At 35.1% G+C, this 18,976-nt stretch overlaps 1 protein-coding gene across 1 annotated transcript; it reads right to left on the bottom strand.

Moving 5' to 3' along the window:
* Positions 1–4,035: 4,035 nt before the first annotated feature.
* Positions 4,036–6,759, bottom strand: LOC111461976 (calmodulin-binding protein 60 G-like). The gene is made up of 8 exons (XM_023105619.1): positions 6,570–6,759; positions 6,396–6,477; positions 6,227–6,288; positions 5,203–5,708; positions 4,975–5,138; positions 4,631–4,726; positions 4,412–4,550; positions 4,036–4,324 (listed from the first exon to the last, which is right to left on the bottom strand). The coding sequence occupies exons 1-8, from the start codon at positions 6,668–6,670 to the stop codon at positions 4,038–4,040; spliced, it is 1,437 nt and encodes a 478-aa protein (XP_022961387.1). The 5' UTR covers positions 6,671–6,759; the 3' UTR covers positions 4,036–4,037.
* Positions 6,760–18,976: the final 12,217 nt, after the last annotated feature.

Raw genomic sequence — 18,976 nt, 5'->3', positions numbered from 1 at the left:
AAAAAAAAAAAAAAAAAAAAAAAAAAAAAAAAAAAAAAAAAAAAAAAAAAAAAAAGATAAAAGATAATAATAATAATAATAAATAAATAAATAAAATAACTATTTCTTTTATAAGGTTAAAATTGCTAAATTCTTTGACAATTTGTAACGAATGGGGAAATTTAAAAAATAAAAATAAATTGCTAAATTCTTTGATAATTTGTAACAAATGGGGATTCACACTCCCACGTGTGAGTTGTGTGTAGGGAAGTACTACACATCCAATCTCTCCGAGACTGGAGGCCACCCCTATAACGATGAGTTGTGTGTAGGGAAGTACTACACATCCAATCTCCCCGAGACTGGAGGCCACCCCTATAGCGATTAAAGATAAGTTTCTAAATCATTTTTCAGATAAAGGCAAAGCGCACTAATACAGAGGACGGAGCCATCGCGAGCAGAGACTATGACACGTGCATAATAGGATATTTAAATTTCTAAGTTTAGGTTAGAATAGATGTTGTTTTAAACGTTTTTGTTATAAATGATGTTCATGTAAGAGAAATAAATAGTCCCAATCGAACCCTACTTATATGGGAGACAAGAAACATTATATTCAAGATTTGACAGAGCAATTAATGTTAGACGAACACGACTCTTATAGCTTTGCTCCCAAAATGCCTCATACCAATGAAGTTAGTATTCTTCACTTATAAACCCATGATCATTCCCTAAATTAGTCGACGTGGGACTTCCATCATCCAACAGTTAATTTTTTTTTTTTAAAATCTTCCATTTAAAAATTGTTTGAATGGAGTTTTGTTTTTCTCGAGAATCCTACGAGGTTGTTCTTACCATTATCTGTATAGAAAAATTATTTTTAGAATCGTATTATTGAAGTAAGCTATTACAAATGATATGGGTCGGACCCATCTGTGACCCACGACACACGGCTGCCTCTGCAACCCGAACCGGTGGTCCAGCCTGCAAACCCGAGGCCCAAGTTCTCCCTCGGCCCATTAGCCCACATCTGTAGTAGTCCAATAACCCGAGTCCCAAACCTATCTCGGCCGGTAGTCCAGTCTGCAGCGCCTCGACCTCACGCCATCTAAACGACGTGGCCTGCCCTGGTGCTGCCACATGTCCACTTGTGACAAAAGGCAGCCCCTCGACTCTGTAGCTTGGCTCGGCTCCCAGCGGCTTCCTCGGCTTATCCGTCTCGATTTTTCATTTTTCAGCTCAATTTCTACCCTTCTGACACTCTCGAACCTATTTTTGGCCCAGATTAAGGTAATTGAGGCCATTTTAGAGCCATATTTCACATTATTAATTGGATTATTAATTTAATTGTGAAATACTAACGAAAGGTGACGAAAGGTGTGATAGAAAAGGAGCCCAGAAATATTTGGAGCAACTCTCGAGAAACGGGAGATTACGTTAATTAAATAGGGAGTACTTCGACTAAGGCAACCAAGTAAGTGGACTTACTTTTAGGATTGGCTAGAAATTGGATGAGTTACAATCTATGATTGTTTGAGATGACATATTATGATGCATGTGATATTTATGTTTACGATATATGAGTTGTATCGTATGATGTCGTACACTAGTTATATGATGATGTATGAACTATGACGTATGAACTATGGTGTATGAGCTATGATGATGTACGATAAAGTATATGCGTTATATGATGATGTATGATGTATTTGATATACTCGATGCACTTGATGGCTTTATGATGACTATGATATCTTGCATGACTTTTACCCGAATATGATGATGTTTTCAAATATTAAACATGTTGTGTGATGATGAATGTCATATTGTATCAATTCATAGATCGACCTAAGACATAATCCTAAAAGTATGAAAATGATATTAATATAAATATCTAACGAGCATGTCTTACTAAGCGTAACAAAGAGATAGACTAGAGTTGTATCAGAAGAGATGTTAAGATGAGAGACAGGAGGAATCTCATGCATGTACATAAGCATAAGGGATACTTCTCCTTTACGATGATGAGTGCGGACGCAGTGTTCATGCTGCATGACACTAGGGGGTCAGTGGGTTGTAGTTGTAGTTGATGCAATTGGCTTGCTTTAAGGCTAGGTGAAAGATTCTTCAGGATTTGAACGTGGGTTTAAGCCATGCGCCACTGACCATTGCTTGCTGTGTGTTGCATAATTTGTGTCAAATTGCTAAGGAGCCAGAGCCTGAACCATTGAAGGACCCAAATGAGACTGGCCCAAATGGCCCAAAAGTCTATGTGTTATTATGGTGAAAGTGTGAGGCAGGCACGGGTTGATAATTTGTATCAAAGGTTTCCATCGAGGCTTCCATCGAGGCTGACTTGGATACAAAGGATAAAACTCGAACTTTCTTAAGAATAAATTAGTGACACGAGCCTAAACTAATAAAGTAAGTGACTTTACTATCGATATGGTTATATTTGATATTGACACGTATCCCGTAATTCTACACGTGTCATATATATTGATATGTGTGAATTGTTTATGGATTGATATGCTTATGATATGATATGTATATGATATTATGTGAATTGTATGATAATACTTACGGTATAATGTGTTCAATGATATGTTTGAAATAGGATACAAGAAGGATGCACTAAACGTGATGTAATGATAGAAGTAAGATATGTTCATGAAACGTCAAGGTTAGGTTACGTATTGAAGTGTTATGGATATGAGAGATTGATAAAAATGATATGGTCATGATCTATTGATAAAAGAATATGGTTAGATTATGGGTAGAAAGGGATAGGGTTTAGGGTTTAGGATTATATTAGATTGATAGAATGATAGCATTAGGATACGTTCCTGTAACGATATGACTAAGGTACGTTCATGTAACAATATGACTGTGATAGGTATAAGAATGTTAAGACTATGATAAGTTAGGGAATAATATGACCATGAACTGTTTACAAATATGATATAGTTATGATACGTGAATGATATATATATATATATATACATATATATACATATATATACATATACATATAGACATAGATATACATATATCTACATAAATATATACATATATCTACATAAATATATACACAAATTACATAAATATATCATATCATAACATTCTATGCTTTCAAACATAACAATTTTTTATCATATACATATCCTACCATAACATTTCACATCACAATATATCATATCATAAACATGTAAATTTATCACATATCTCGTACCATAAAACATTTCATATCATTTTCATATCATGTCACAATACACATACTCACACGTATAGGCTATGTGTTGAGTATATGATACACATCCAAGTTACCCCTTAGGATAGTACCGTAGGAAAATAGATTGAAAGGATAGGTCCCGTCATTGTATTCGCATGTTCTTACATCTAACCCCCGATAGTGAGATCACTTGCCGAGTATTTCTTTAAATACTCAAGTCACGTGCTACTTCTATTTCAGGTTAAGGCAAGACATTCATGTACGATTGACGACGACATTGCAACTCGAGACCATGACACATACATAGGGTAGTCGTATTTATTTTCTTAGACTTAGGCTTAAATGTTTATTTAGTCTTTTGTTGTGTTGTTTTTAGATGTGTTTTCAAAACAGGTAAATCCATGACTGTGTTTTAAGATGAACGTGACATTTTATGAAAGTTTAAACGAAGTATTTTTGTATTCAATGTTCATGATAGGTTTACAGTAACAACTTTAAATTAAGTAGAAAATTTTGAGTCGTTACACGTTAAACATAAATATAAATATTTTGGAATCATAATACGTGTATATATATAAATAAAAAAGAAAAAAAAATGATATCCACAAAGTAAATGAACCAAAATTGTTGTATGAATTATAGGTGACAAAATTTTGAGGGAAATATAGCATTCATAGAAAAAAGTAGGATATACCTTTATACATATATAAAGGTATATGTCTCACCAGCAAAATTTATATTAAATTTAAAGGATAAAGTCTCAATCAAGTTGTTGTATTGAGATGTAAAAGATAGTGATTCGTTTGAATCACTTGAGTTTGGATACTCACTTTGTCAAAGGTCTTTGATCGGTGTGAGTGTTTGCATAGTTGTGGCTGCACATAGTTTTGGCTACAGCTGCGTCACATGAAGTTGAAGCTACTCCAGTAAACAATGACGGTTGCACATAGTTGTGGCTGCACATAGTTGTGGCTGCAGCTGCAGCTACGTCACGTAAAGTTAAAGCTCCTCCAGTAAACAATGACGGCTGCACATAGTTGTGGTTGCACATAGTTGTGGCTGCAGCTGCGTCACATGAAGTTGAAACTTCTCCGGTAAACAATGGCGGCGAATCTGCGATTCAAATTCATATCAGTTTTAACAAAAATTTAAGTAATGATCCTAAACTTTAAAAATGTTTAATACTTGAAATCACCATACCAGTAAGCTCATTTCCAAAGTCATCCGTAAAGTACACTTGTGGACTCTTATCCTCATAATTCAAATTGTTTTGCTCAAGAATGTCATGGACTTCGTTAAAAGTTTCATCTCCCATGACATTATTTGCTGGAAAACATGTCTGTTTTCATACCGCATCGACTTAGTTTAAAGCTCTCTATTTTAATATACAAAAATAAAAGTTGAAAGAGAGCGTGTAACCTCTGAGAATGGCTCGTATATGGTATAACTCTGACACTCAAAAGCATTTTCAACCGCCATTATCCATGTTTTGTCTGAAACTTTGTTACCAAGCAGCTGCACAAATTGTTATTTTGTTGGTTTTGACCCTCCCATCGAAGTATGTCAAAATGAATAACCGGAGTAGAAAGAAAAATAAGAAGAGGGTTTATTTGATACCGAGTTACTTCAATCACAATACTTTACAATTTTACGTGACTAAAACTTATATTTAATGGAGCACTAACAATTCTTCTCTTAGAACTGCTTAACAACTAATAACTTCAATTTCAAATAAATCTATTTATTTTGATTTGTTGGGCTACCTTTCTTAGACGGGCAGGACCTATTTTTTGGTATTCGAGCAAGAAGTCGTCCACATTTTTGATACCATGGGAGGACAAATTTCTGTGATACGGTCCATCTTTTCGTATGCCTTCCAATCGCCAAACTTCATCTTCTCTACTTGGAGGATGATGTTTCTTGTTCACTGAAATTATATAAAGAAAATCATTCATTCAATCATGTAAAACTGTTAAAGAGACGGAGTTTACCTTCTCCACGGTGATCCATGACCCTAAAAGATTGGGACACAGCAAACCCAACGGTTGGAAACATGGCTAGAACTTTTTCATCGATAAACTTCGCTACCAAACGAAACTTCTTGGATTTCATCCAACTCGAGTTGTCCGTGATAGACACACACTTAATGAAAGCAACGCCATTCTCCAAGTTGAGTTTGATACCATTACCAACCAGTAAAGGCCTTTTCCCATCTCTTGGAGATAAAATGTTTCGACTCAATTCACTCAAACTACTGTTAGTTTCATCATAGTCTCCATTGACAACGACGAGCCCAACCAGGGCCGATGCCAGACGACCCGTGCGGATTATGGCATTGGTTGTGGCATCACAAATTGTAACTACTAGAGCCTCACCATTTTCTGCTTTGATTTCATTGTTGGTGAAGATAGTGGAGGGTGGTTGGTTGCAGAAAACTAGCTTGAACTTCTCAATCCCTCCTTCAAAAATTGCTTCTTCTCCACCCTCTCTCCTTTCTCTATATGATGAAACCAAACCATAGTTTAAAATACAACATTTATTCAAATAATATAGTTATAAATAATACAAATACGTAACAATGTCGTGTGCGACTAAAATGTGAGTCAATAAGCTCTACTTGTTCAACCCCGAACATTAAACATCATGGAATGCAACAGTCATGCGTTAAGAAATCAGTAATCGTGGAACATTTATAGGAAAAGAGTTGTACGTTCTACCACAAATACCTTAATATAAAGAAACTATATCCTCAAATTACCGTGTTATTTATTTCATTTCTTTCAGGTTCGATTATTTGTTTTACTCAACCAACAAAATAGGACAGAAAATTGAATACAAAATTCTCATAAAATTGTATCTAAAGGTAATTTTATCCAAAGGTGCAGACTAAATTGTTAATTTCAGAATAGAATCCAATCGAATAGAATCAAATAGTACAAAAACCAGAATAGAATCCAATCGAATAGAATCAAATAGTACAAAAACGAAAAAATGAATGGAATTTAAAATACAAACCTTAATGATTCTAAAAGAGGATGAAAGTGAGTTTGAAGTGCATTCATCACTTCCACTTGTACCTTAGAAAACACAAATGTCAGAGATGAATTTCATATTCAAATTTGGCTTTTCAAGAAAGGTTCAAGAAGCTCGAAGATAGAGTTGTAAACGACATTAAAAAAAATACCCAATTGCTCAAGATAGGTTGGATTCGAGACAAACATTCAAGCACGTAACGTTCATCTTCAGCTACAGATGTAGCTCCAATACTATAATGAAAAACAAACCGACAAGAACATCAAAACCTAGGAGACCCAGAAAAAATAAAAATAAAGAATTGAGAGAGAGAAAGAGAGTGAACCCAGATGAAGAAGAAGGGCGAGTTCTCTTAGGGTTAGGGTTGTGATCATCATCATTAGGAGGCATCTTGGCCTTGCCCTTGCCCTTGCCCTTGGCATCCATTTTGATATCTATGCCTCTTCAAACTGATACTCACTCCCTGAAATATGGAGTGATGTGGTGAAAGGAGAGAGAGGTAGAGAGGGGGATTTATGGACTCAACATCTTCCATAGCTGAGAGCTTTGTTTGCACACACACACACACAGAGCTTAGTAATTGTTTGGAAATTTTCAGATAACGTGTTCTTTCATTGGTTAGGGCTAAGCAAATTCCACCTGTCCTAATTACTTTCCCAATTCAATTAATAAAAATACCCTAAAAAATATTTTTAAATTTTCAATAATAGATCTAAATTCTTAACGTTAGCACTAGTTCCTCCACGTACGGCTGGCACATCGTCCGGTGTCTGGCTCTAATATCATTTGTAACAGTCTAGACCCACTGCGGGTAAATATTGTCCTCTTTGAGATTTCCTCTTTGAGATTTCCGTTCAGGGCTATTGTCCTCTTCCTCTTTGAGATTTCCCTTCAGGGCTTCCCCTCAAGGCTTTAAAACCCTGCACGTGCGGCTGGCATATCGTCCAGTGTCTGGCTTTGATGTTATTTGTAACACCCACCGCTAGCAGATATTGTCCTCTTTGAGATTTCCCTTCAGGGCTTCCCCTCATTGTCCTCTTTGAGATTTCCCTTCAAGGCTTCCCCTCATTGTCTTCTTTGAGATTTCCCTTCAGGGCTTCCCCTCAAGGAGATTTCCCTTCAGGGCTTCCCCTCAAGGCTTTAAAACCCTGCACGTGCGGGGGGCGTGCGGGGCTTCCCCTCATTGTCCTCTTTGAGATTTCCCTTCAGGGCTTCCCCTCAAGGCTTTAAAACCCTGCACGTGCGGGGGGCGTGCGGGGCTTCCCCTCATTGTCCTCTTTGAGATTTCCCTTCAGGGCTTCCCCTCAAGGCTTTAAAACCCTGCACGTGCGGGGGGCGTGCGGGGCTTCCCCTCATTGTCCTCTTTGAGATTTCCCTTCAGGGCTTCCCCTCAAGGCTTTAAAACCCTGCACGTGCGGGGGGCGTGCGGGGCTTCCCCTCATTGTCCTCTTTGAGATTTCCCTTCAGGGCTTCCCCTCAAGGCTTTAAAACCCTGCACGTGCGGGGCTTCCCCTCATTGTCCTCTTTGAGATTTCCCTTCAGGGCTTCCCCTCAAGGCTTTAAAACCCTGCACGTGCGGCTGGCATATCGTCTAGTGTCTGGCCTTGATGTCATTTGTAACGGCCCAGACCCACCGCTAGCAGATATTATCTTCTTTGAGCTTTCCCTTTCGGGCTTCCCCTCAAGGCTTTAAAACGAGTGGAAAAGTTTCCACACCCTTATAAAGGATGTTTTGTTCTCCTCTCCAACCAATGTGGGACATCATAAAAATTGTGTATGGAAAGTTGAAGAGTGTTTTTAACCTGGTATTAATAATATATGTATTTGTTACTATTTTAATAAAAATTAAAATGTGTTTTTGAAGATTTTAAAAAATATTTAGAGGTATTTTTTTAAGTATTTTGTTGAAATAAGTAAATTAGGAAGGGTTTTTTTTTATAAAAAGACGATAGTTCAGCCTTCGAAACCATATCACATCTCATCCCGAATATGATGAAATATGATGAATTAAAACGTTATTTTATAAATACGTAATTATCTTGAATATATTAACTATTTCTTTATTATTCGATCGCCTGGACGAGACAGAAGAAACATATTGTTCTTTCTTCAACAATTTCTGATCTCTAGTGAACCTCTCAATAGGATTCGAACCCATATGAAGTTTTTACCATTTTTCTGAGAAAAAAAGAACGAACTGACCTTGTAGGATTCTCGAGAAATTCTTCGATTTCTTCCATATCATCTCCTTCTCACGTTCCGTAAATAGCCAGGACATTGAAGAATATTCAGAAAAGTATCTAGGGAATCAGTCTAATTCTATATCTGTTCGTTCAGGTTTGAAGAAAGGAAGGATCCCAAAAAATCAATCTACCTCTGTTTAGGTTAATTAATTTATTTTTATTCAGTTACGTTGATAAACTAAATTTTCGATATCTTTTGCACAATATTAATTTTCTTAACTTTATTTTGTTGGTCCCCACCTAAGACCTAAGACCTAAGATCTACTACATACTTCCTCCCCAAGTTTATATATATATATATATATATATAAAGATATATATAGGTGTTGGGTAATATCTATACGTGGTATAGGTTAGCTATATTTACGAGATGTCTACTCAGATCAATAATTATTTTTAATATATATACACACAAATGGAGATGGGACGGGAATCACGACAAGCACGAGAAATTGGCTAGGGTAAGGGGGAGAAAATATAATCAACCCCGTTTAGCCAATAACTACAATTTAAACTTACATCTATATAGGTGTAACAACATAAGCCCACCGCTAGCGGATGTTGTCCTCTTTAGAATTTTCCTTTCGGGCTTCCCCTCAAGACTTTAAAACGTGTCTGCTAGGGGAAGGTTTCCACACCTTTACAAAGGATGTTTTGTTTTTCTCTCCAACCAATGTGGGACTTTCACAATAGAGAAGAATATTTCATTAAATTTGTACCGATATAGTCTAAAGTGTTACAAACATTAAATTACATGGACGTATCAAAGTTGAAAGACTAAATTATTATTTTCTTTAAAATTTAATATTAACGTAACTTTTATTTCAGCAAACAATGTATTATATATATATATAATACGATACAAATTAAAAAATAATAAAAATACTTCAAAAAAAAATTATGCTAAATATTTTAGAGTAATTAATTGAGGAGAGATAATTGAGAGAAGGGATGAGAGGTGAGCGGGGAGAGAACCATGGAGAAAGGTTATTTTTTAACCTAATTTTTTTAAAAACTATTTTTATTTATTTATTTATTTGGGTTATTACATTATAAATAATGTGTTAAAAAATAGTATGATATATTTAGGGGTAAGATTTGTACTATATTGCACAATTTTCACTCGACCCACAAATATTTAAGCTGTCTCGTATATTTTATAAGATTTTGTTCGATTCAGGTCAACTCGAAATTCGAACCGAACCTATTCAATTTCAAAAAATCAACCCAACCTAACCTAATCCGAAATGCTATTTGATCCAACTCAAGCCTCTATAGTTCGGGTTGGGTCGGTTCGGATTGTCGAGTTCTATGTATACTCCTACTTTTGATATCTGTAACAACTCTTTTTTACTTTAAATTTGCTTTTACAATTAATTTTGAATCGAAATCGTTAGTACTTTATTTCAAAAATACATTTAATCTTTTAACCGTGTCTGCGAAATACGATTTTTACATGGCTGAAAGAACGAGTACCGTAAAATCATCATCCCGCTACCAAAAAGAATGTGATTACGATACACCACACCTTATTACAAAAATCAAATAGAATAATAAAATTGAAATAAAAAATAATAATACACACTCTAACTGGGTAGATACACAAATTTAAACCGTCAAAATTAAATATCTTAGTCATATCGTCACATTACGTCGTTATATCAATCATATATATTATTTTTATTAAAGATCTCATTTTCTATTATTACTACGATTTTTGGAACATATAGCTACTGTTATAGGAAAGAATTTCAAAATTCGGTTCGTTTTTCATGGTCTATCCGCTATAATTCTTATTCTCAGAAATTAAGATGTTTTGTACACGGTAAAATTATTTAATCATCTCCAAATCTTCCATCTTCTTTTCTCGGTTTTTTTCTTAATTATTATTATTATTTTCTAGGGTTGTTACAGGCTCGTTATCCTTAAAACATATTGTATAATTGAACTTCGTAAAGCGAAGACATATATTAATGCATTCAATCAAACTTCTCTTTATAGCCTTTTGCTTTAACCCTAAAAAGTAGATGCACCCATGTGCTCAAGGCAACCTAATCCTCATTTAATTATATTTTAATTTTTGTCTCCTCCCATAAATATTTCTATTCGATTCACGGATCATGTCAAAACTGTTTATCGAACAAACTAATGAAGTTAGGTTTGAGTCGACGGGTGATCTAGAAAACACTACTAATCAAAGTGTTGAACAAACACAATCTATCGAATGTGTTCCAAAGTTCACGAATAAAGAAGTTGAAGAGACGGGTCAGTCACAGCAGAACCAATTAAGATTACAGAGAGCGATTCCTACGACCACCACGGTATAGAAGTGTTGAAAATGTTGAAAGATCAAGTGGGAATGGTTCAAACATGATCTTTGACCCGCACATTAATAATGTTAAAAAGAGAGAGAAAGATATGCAACAAGGGGTAGATTCTTCTTCTTCTTTGTCTTTATGAAGTCTTAGCTTTATAAAAGTTGGGTTCCAAACTCCAAAACCCCTTTTAGGTTGGAATTCTTTTCACATTGGAGAAAAGAAATACAAGAATTAGCCATGAATGTCGGGAGAGATTTACGGGAGCTTTATAAAAAATGTAGTCGTAGTTATCGAGTATGGTATAATGAAGAAGAGTTGATAATGAATAAAAGGTAGATCTGTGCGAATTTCGAACAAAGATTTGTACTTATCCAAAGCAGTCGGCGACCAAAGGTGATATGGGGTATAAAGAGTGAAGTGAGGCCTTCCATTTGGTACCCACAATTTGAACTAAGACTCCTCTGAACGCTACAACCAAGCCTTTGTTTTATGGATTCTTAGAGGGCTAGAACAAAATTCGTCCAACGTTAGGTTCATGGGATGAAGCGGAAAAATTTTGATAGAGATATCGAAGGAAGTTGAGCTCTCTTACCCCCTAAAGTTGGGTAAATTATGAAATTGCCCTAAAATGATATCCGTTGTACATAAAATTTTAAAATATGGGTGCACGTGAAACCATCAATAGGAGTAAAAAATGATAAAAATCCGTTGCCTACTATGTTAATTTTATGGTCTTAATGAACTCCGAATGACCCAAATCTTTACATGACACCTACTTATAATGTTATGAATGAATTATGCGTGATTTTACGACGGTTTGACATGGTTATGACATGTATGCTTGAAATAGGAATTTATGAGCCTTAAAAAATGTCGTATGCTTAAGTTATTCCTTAAGCCTCTTATGATAGACCCTTACGGTCAAAACCATGAACACTAGGGTTATTAGCTAATCCAATTAGGATGAACCTCATAAATGCACAACCAAGATGGTAAGCTCAATACGACACATTATTTGCTAGCTAATCCAATTAGGATGAACCTCATAAATGCACAACCAAGACGGCTTTCTGGATGTAGATGATGATATCTATACATATGGATCTTTCACTCGGTAAAGCAGCTGAGGATTGAATTGACTCTCTCTCCCTGTCTCGTGCTAAAGTCACCTTAGATCTCCCTTTATATGGTATAACATGATCTCATGTTTTTTCTCACCTAGGTGGGATACCCTACTTTGTGGAATGTTCGACTCAAATTATGTGACGGGAGACATAGAGAAATGCAAGAGGCATTATAGACCCATTTTGGAATCTGAATCTTGGTCCAAATCCCGTTGAGATCCACTCTGTCTAAGTTTATTTTATAGCAAGGGACCACACAAATGCATTGGCCAGGCAACAAGCTAACCAAGTTCTCGAACTCAGAACTCCGAACATAGAACCTCATGATCAGGGTCCTTAGAACATAATTCTGTTTATACTTTATGATCAGCTTTAGAGTACGGTACTTTAGCATCAACCATAGATATAATTTAGAGACTACAAATAGGCTACTTATTGAGTATTTTATACTAACAAATTGTATGTGTTTATGCTTTAAAATTTTTTGGGTCTTTCTGTTTTAAAAAGCAAAAAAATTACCGTATCTTTCTTCCTTCCGATTAAGCTCACGTTGTAATCCGTGCTTCGAGTAGCTATAAAATCGGGCCATGACAATTGTCGTCCCTCACAAACTAAAAAGAGTACAAAAGGACATTCGAATACATAGATTTCATTAATAAAAGTAATTTTGAGAATATAGTTTAGATTAAAATCTCCCTTTCACATGAGTTAACTAAGTCATCTCGAAATAAAATGAAGGTTAGGGGGAAAAGAAACGACAATGAAAAGTATATGAGTTTGTCGAAAATTCATGACTTCATTTTATCTTATGCAAGTTCATTTTTTACTATGATAAAGATTACAAATAACCCGTAACCTCGTACTACAAATTCAAATAGTCGAACAAAACCTATTGACTTTCAAGTATCACAAATTGATATCTTGAGATTAAGAATATGTCACGACCCGATTTTCAAGCATTCAAAAGCTCAGATCGAGACTAAAAAGACAATAACAAAAATAAAATAAAAGTAGAATAAAATAAAATTAGAAAATGCGATAAAAATTTTCATCTAGTTCGGGTGTTAGACAATAAAAGTATGACCTTAAAAACCCGACAAGATAATGTACACACGACCACACAGCGTTAGAACAACCTTAAAATAACTTTGAGAAAGTCCGGCCCATAAATGGGTCATAGAATAAAATGGCCCAATGAAAAACATAAGAATGATTCAATGCCCGGTCTTCTTTAACTTTGTCTCAACAAACACGCCAGGTCTACGTGACCTAGGTTGGGTTGGGTAATTTTTTTTGACCTAGCCCAAAAGTTCGGGTTTGTTAGATTGGTAATCCAAACCAACTCGAAAATTTTCACATACCAACCCTCTCTATTTTAGGGTCGAGTTGTCCGGAGGTTTAATTTAAATATATATATATAAAATAGAATTTTAGATAAAAAGGCATTAAAAGTTAACAAACAAACAACAATCAATCTATAATCATTAAAAAAACAAATTCATCAACAACAACAATCGAAAATTGTAACATATTAACATAGTTCAACATTGCTATAGAACTAAACACAACTAAATACCGAACCTTGTTAACAATTAATTATTCAAAAAAGTAAGGAAAATATAAGAATATATCAGAAAATTAAAAAAATAATAAAAATGATAAAATTCATTTAAAAATAATCGAAAATTGTAAAATATTAACATAGTTCAACATTGCTATAGAACTAAACACAACTAAATACCTAACCTTTTTAACAATTAGTTATTAAAAAAAGTAAGGAAAATATAAGAATATATCAGAAAATTAAAAAAATAATAAAAATGATCAAATTCATTTAAAAATAATAAAGTAATAAATAAAATATTTTCAACCAGGGTCGTACTTGCACGCACAGTAAGACCGAATTACCACTCTGTCAAATTCGTAAATACATTTTTGTGCGGTTCGGGTCATCCGAAGTTTTTATCCTATGAACCTGAAACCAAATTGAGTCAATTAGGGTTCAGGAAAAATAATCCAACCCAACCCTTATAATTTGGATTGGATTGGTCAGAAAGAAAAAACAACTAAAAAAGATGAAGAATCTTTAAAAAAAATATGAATTTTTCGAGAAAAATAATAATAAAATAGTCGGAAAAAATGTCAAATTACCAAAATTCCCCAACAATTATGAATAATTATAAAACTGCCATTAAAGAAAATCTGTAACTATATTTGGTTCTAGAACCGACAAGCAGAAGGAAATCGATCCAATCTTCATATCCAACCGTTCGATAAAGTTGAAATTTGGATATGTTTAATAAGACTCGATATTATTTAGATCCAAAGGTTGATATTCAAATCCCATGTCATTAGCACCCTCATTGGAGTAAATATTTCCAATGAAAATTTCACAAACCTTTAAAATAAAAAGAAAAAAAAAATTCCCCATGATTTTGGAACAATCAATAGTTGTGCAAGATCTATAAATAGGAAGTTCTAGGCAATGTTTTGAGATAATAATCGAGTGACGAGGATTCCTAAAACTCGAATTTGAAGCTTTTAGATTATGGGTTTTTCTTCCTCGTATTTCTTCTAAATTCGAGGGTTATGGTTAATCATTTTCCTTCCTATCAACTCCTACACATTCCATATGAGATTTCTAACAAGTTTCATGAAGGAATCGGGTCCTGAAAAGCTCTAGAATAGGTTTTCCAACAAAAAGTTTCTAGATTTATTCTGACAAGAAACATGTTTTCCAGCGAATTTTGTAAGGATATAACTAAAGCTAAAGACCATAAAAAGGTATGAAATCGATCTCTACTTTTTCCTTGAAACTTCATCTAAATGTTTCGTGAAGAAACCAAGTCCATTAACGATCTATATAGAGGTTAAAAAGGCAAAACCAGAAGGGTATGATAAGGAAAAATCGAGAATTTTCCAACAACCAAAGAAGAAGACGAAGTCCAAAGTTAATGGTCAAACTTTGACCAATAAAAGTCAAAGGTAGCAATATTTTGACGTTTCTACACTTTTTATCCATTTGGACTCCTTCCAGACCAGTTCTCATTAATTTCTTTATGGTTCCTTAAACTAGACTTAAAGATGAATATAATAAAGAAATTTGGAATAATTCGAATACCGGAAGCTTGAGAACGGAGGTCTCGAACGTCGACAACGAGGTAAGTAAGTTGGACTTTCCTTAAGAAATACTTGTAGGAATCGCTTGGATTTTCATATGAATGCTAAAAAAAGTATGAATTAAGGATATATGAAAGAAAAACTCAAAGAACCGTGAGTTAAGGCCCTGGACCGATCAAATTAGTTGAAATTTAAGTAACGTTAAAATAACCCACTAGATGAACTTTGCTGCCAATAAAATTTTAATGCTAAGCATATTATAGTATGTTGAGGTCATATATGAAATTTGGTGATCATTGGATACTGATGAATAGGTAACAAAGAATCTGTGTAAAATGACCAAAATGCCCCTAAGATAATTTACTTTCAATTCATGACCTAAATGACCTCAAAATACTATAAAACTCTGTACTATATCTTATTTTATTATTTTTGATTATGTGGTGAAGTTTGAAAGCCATTGGAATTCATTAAGTAGTAAAACCAAGAATGAGGGGTAAAATGACCAAAATGCTCCTATAAGTTAGGACCCAAGAAACGTCTAAAGGAAATACCTCAAGACTGAAGACTCTTCTAGGACCCTCTAAAAGGAATTCATTATGAATCTATGACTTTCTAGCACAACTCATGCCGGTTATTATGAGTTTATATGTTACAACTTATGTCTCAAGGAATTATGAACCTTAAAAACTTACAAGATTGAGAACTAAGAACAATACCACACAAGCTCTACAACTACCAAGGTAAGAAGAATGCTAGGTACCACTCAAGGAGAAGGAACCAAAGTCCTCAGACTTAAAAACTCAAGAATGCTGGGTAATACTATAATCATGTCCAAAATGACTCATGACCTCCCACTGCCCGGTGCTTTTAGAGGCCCAAGTTTTCCTCTTCTAGGTGGGATGCCCTGCACCATGTTTCCTTTGCAGGATGTCACGTTTGGCCTCATATTTTCCTCACCTAGATGAGATGTCCTTCACCATGTTATGGGTACCCAAATATTTGTAAGATGCCATGTTCATGTATGCACCGATCACGTGACCTTTTATGGTCTATCATGAGGAGTAGTCTAGGGTCACAATGGAAAAGAAGAGGGTAAGTTACCTTAGCCAAGAATCAATAACCTCCTAAGGCCTCCCACGATACAACATGCTCATGACTTAAGCTACTCTGTTTGGAACGCATGAAGACTTGAGTGTAGGTATTCAGACTATGTCGCTTAGAACGCATGAAGTCTTGGGCATAAGTATTCAGGCTGTATCACAGGGCAAGCCCCAAGATGCAGGATTAGATTACATCGCTTGGAACGTAAAAAGTCTTGGATGTAGGTTTCAGACTATGCCGCTTAGAATGCATGAAGCTTTGGGCATAGATTTTCAGACCGTATCGAAGGGTGAGCCCTAAGATGCGAGTTGAGACTACGTCGCTTGAAACGCATGAAGTCTTGGACGAAGTTTAAGACTGTGTCGCTTGGAACACATGAAGTCTTGGAAAAAGGTTGTCAGGTGCATGACTAGTGTCGTAAATCCTAGGAAGAGTATCTTGGGAAAAGAATCAAGAACAGAACAAGAACCTAGAAAGTACCAAGAACAAGATAAAGATCAAGGACCAAAACATGGATCAAGATCCCTGTCCTAAGGATAAGAACCAAAACCAAGAATCAAGAACTATAGTACTAAGGTCCTTAGATCAAAATCAAGGTTCCGGACAAACCTCCTCAAAATAGACCATGATAAGAATCCACAAGTCAAGAGCAAGAACTAAAGGGCCTAAGTACTTACAACAAGAAACAAGAATAAGAAAAGAAAGAGTGTGGTACCCTAGCATATCAAGGACACGATTAAGAACCTACAAGTAAGCTACTTATTGAGTCTTTGTACTCATTCCTTATTCTCTATTTTTTCAGGTAATAAGGAGCTAATCGAGGTATGGAGTTGACTCAGAAGCAGGTGCCATAGACAAGTCTCACTCATCGTCCTCAACTCTTTTGTTTTAAAATGTTTTGTGTCCGTTTCTTATTTTGTGTTTTAACTGTTGTGTTGTATTTTAAATACTTTTGTATTAACTTTATTTTGATATAGTATAAATATAATGTATGTCATGTTTTAAATTCCATTTGATTTATTTCACGAAAAACTTACCTGTCTTTTTAGAGCCATTGAGTCAGCCTGATCCTTACAGAAGATGTATTCCTTACTTATAAACGCATGATCATACTCTTAATTAGCCAATGTGAGACTCCATACCAACAATTCTTAACAATTTTCCCCTCGAACAAAGTAACATCATAGAGTCTCTCCTGGGGCCTATGGAGCCCTCGAACAACCTCTCTTTAATCGAAACTCAACTTCTTCTCTGGAACCCTCAAACAAATTACACCTTTGTTCGACACTTGAATCATTTTTTTAGATAGGTGAACATAATTGTATAATTGTTGTGAGCTACATACCAGTACTGTGACCTTGATGATGTTTGTAGGGGAGTAATGTTCCCTAGTTTAGTGTGAAATTTCGAAGCATTACAGTTGCCCACTCTTTTAAGTGTTGAAATACATTTATTTGAGCACTTAATTGTCCATGCAAAGTAAAAGAAAGCTAATATATAAGGAATAAAACGTAATTTGTTATATACAATGACTAATAGTAAGTTTACGAAGGACTATTGTAATAGCTCAAGTTTATCGTTAGAAGATGTTCTCTTATTTGAATTTTCCTTTTCAGGTTTTTCTTCAAGGTTTTAAAACGCGTCTGTTAGGGAAAGGTTTCCACACTCTTGTAAAGAATGTTTCGTTCCCCTCTCCAACCAACGTGAGATCTCACAATACACCGCCCCCTTCAAGGCCCAACAAACTAGCTGGAACTTGTTCCCCTCTCCAATCGATGTGGGACATCTCAATCCACTCCCCTTCGAGTTCCAGCGTTCTCGTTGGCATATCGCCTAGTGTCCACCCCTTTCAGAGTCTCAAAGAGGAGGTGGATTGTGAGATCGCACATCAGCTGAAGAGGAAATTGAAACATTCTTTATAAGGGTTTGAAAACCACTCCCTAACAGACGTGTTTTAAGAACTTTGAGGAGAAGACCGAAATGGAAAGCCTAAAAGGAATAATATCTGCTAGCAGTGGACTTAGATTGTTACACAAATGTGAGACAATAACTGACCATAAGGTAGTATTTTTGGAAGAAAGCTTCCTTCAATTGGGGGCATGAAATGGTACAATCCTAAACCGCCATAGCTATAGAGGTTATCTTCCATTAATTATCTACGCAGTTCATATACCTAAATATGGTCTCCGTAGATTCAACCCAAGCACTGCTATGTTCTAATCATCTAACTTTCCATCGAACAAGGGAAAATCATACTTCTTGATATTCTGAAGGTACTAAGACGGTAGGACATACTAATAATTTTCCCTCCCACTTCTTGCTTTCGGGGAAGACTCCAAATAAATTTAAGAATACCACAGTAAGTTTAAGGCGCCCAAATAAGGTTGAGAGGAAGTAAAGACAAAGATTAAGAGACCATAGTAGACTTAAATAAGTGATTTCAATGTCCTAAAAAATTTGATGAGGGTCATTGGATAAGGTTAAGAAAGGAAAAAGTAGTATGAAGGGTGAATTTGAAGATGCACAAGATAAAAATGACCAAATAAATAAATTATTATTTAAAACTTTCAAAATAAAATATTCATGAAGGGTAAAATTACAAAATTGTCCATAAAGTTCAACTTAGTAAATTATTTGAATTCCTTAGTTGGATTGAACTAAAATTTGAATATAATTTAAAAAACTCGAGATTCCTCGATTCAAAGCAGGAATTCAATGATGAAATTTGTAGTATTTTCGTCGGTGAAGATATTTTCGACGGGTTATTTAGAAACTTGAAGTTAAAAATTAGCTTGACTATGGAACAATCAAGCTCGGTGAAAA

This window comes from Cucurbita moschata, unplaced genomic scaffold, assembly GCF_002738365.1.
Source record: "Cucurbita moschata cultivar Rifu unplaced genomic scaffold, Cmos_1.0 Cmo_Scf00026, whole genome shotgun sequence".
NCBI lineage: Eukaryota > Viridiplantae > Streptophyta > Magnoliopsida > Cucurbitales > Cucurbitaceae > Cucurbita > Cucurbita moschata.
The sequence above is the reverse complement of the archived record's forward strand: the minus strand, read 5'-3'. Positions and strand labels throughout refer to the sequence as shown.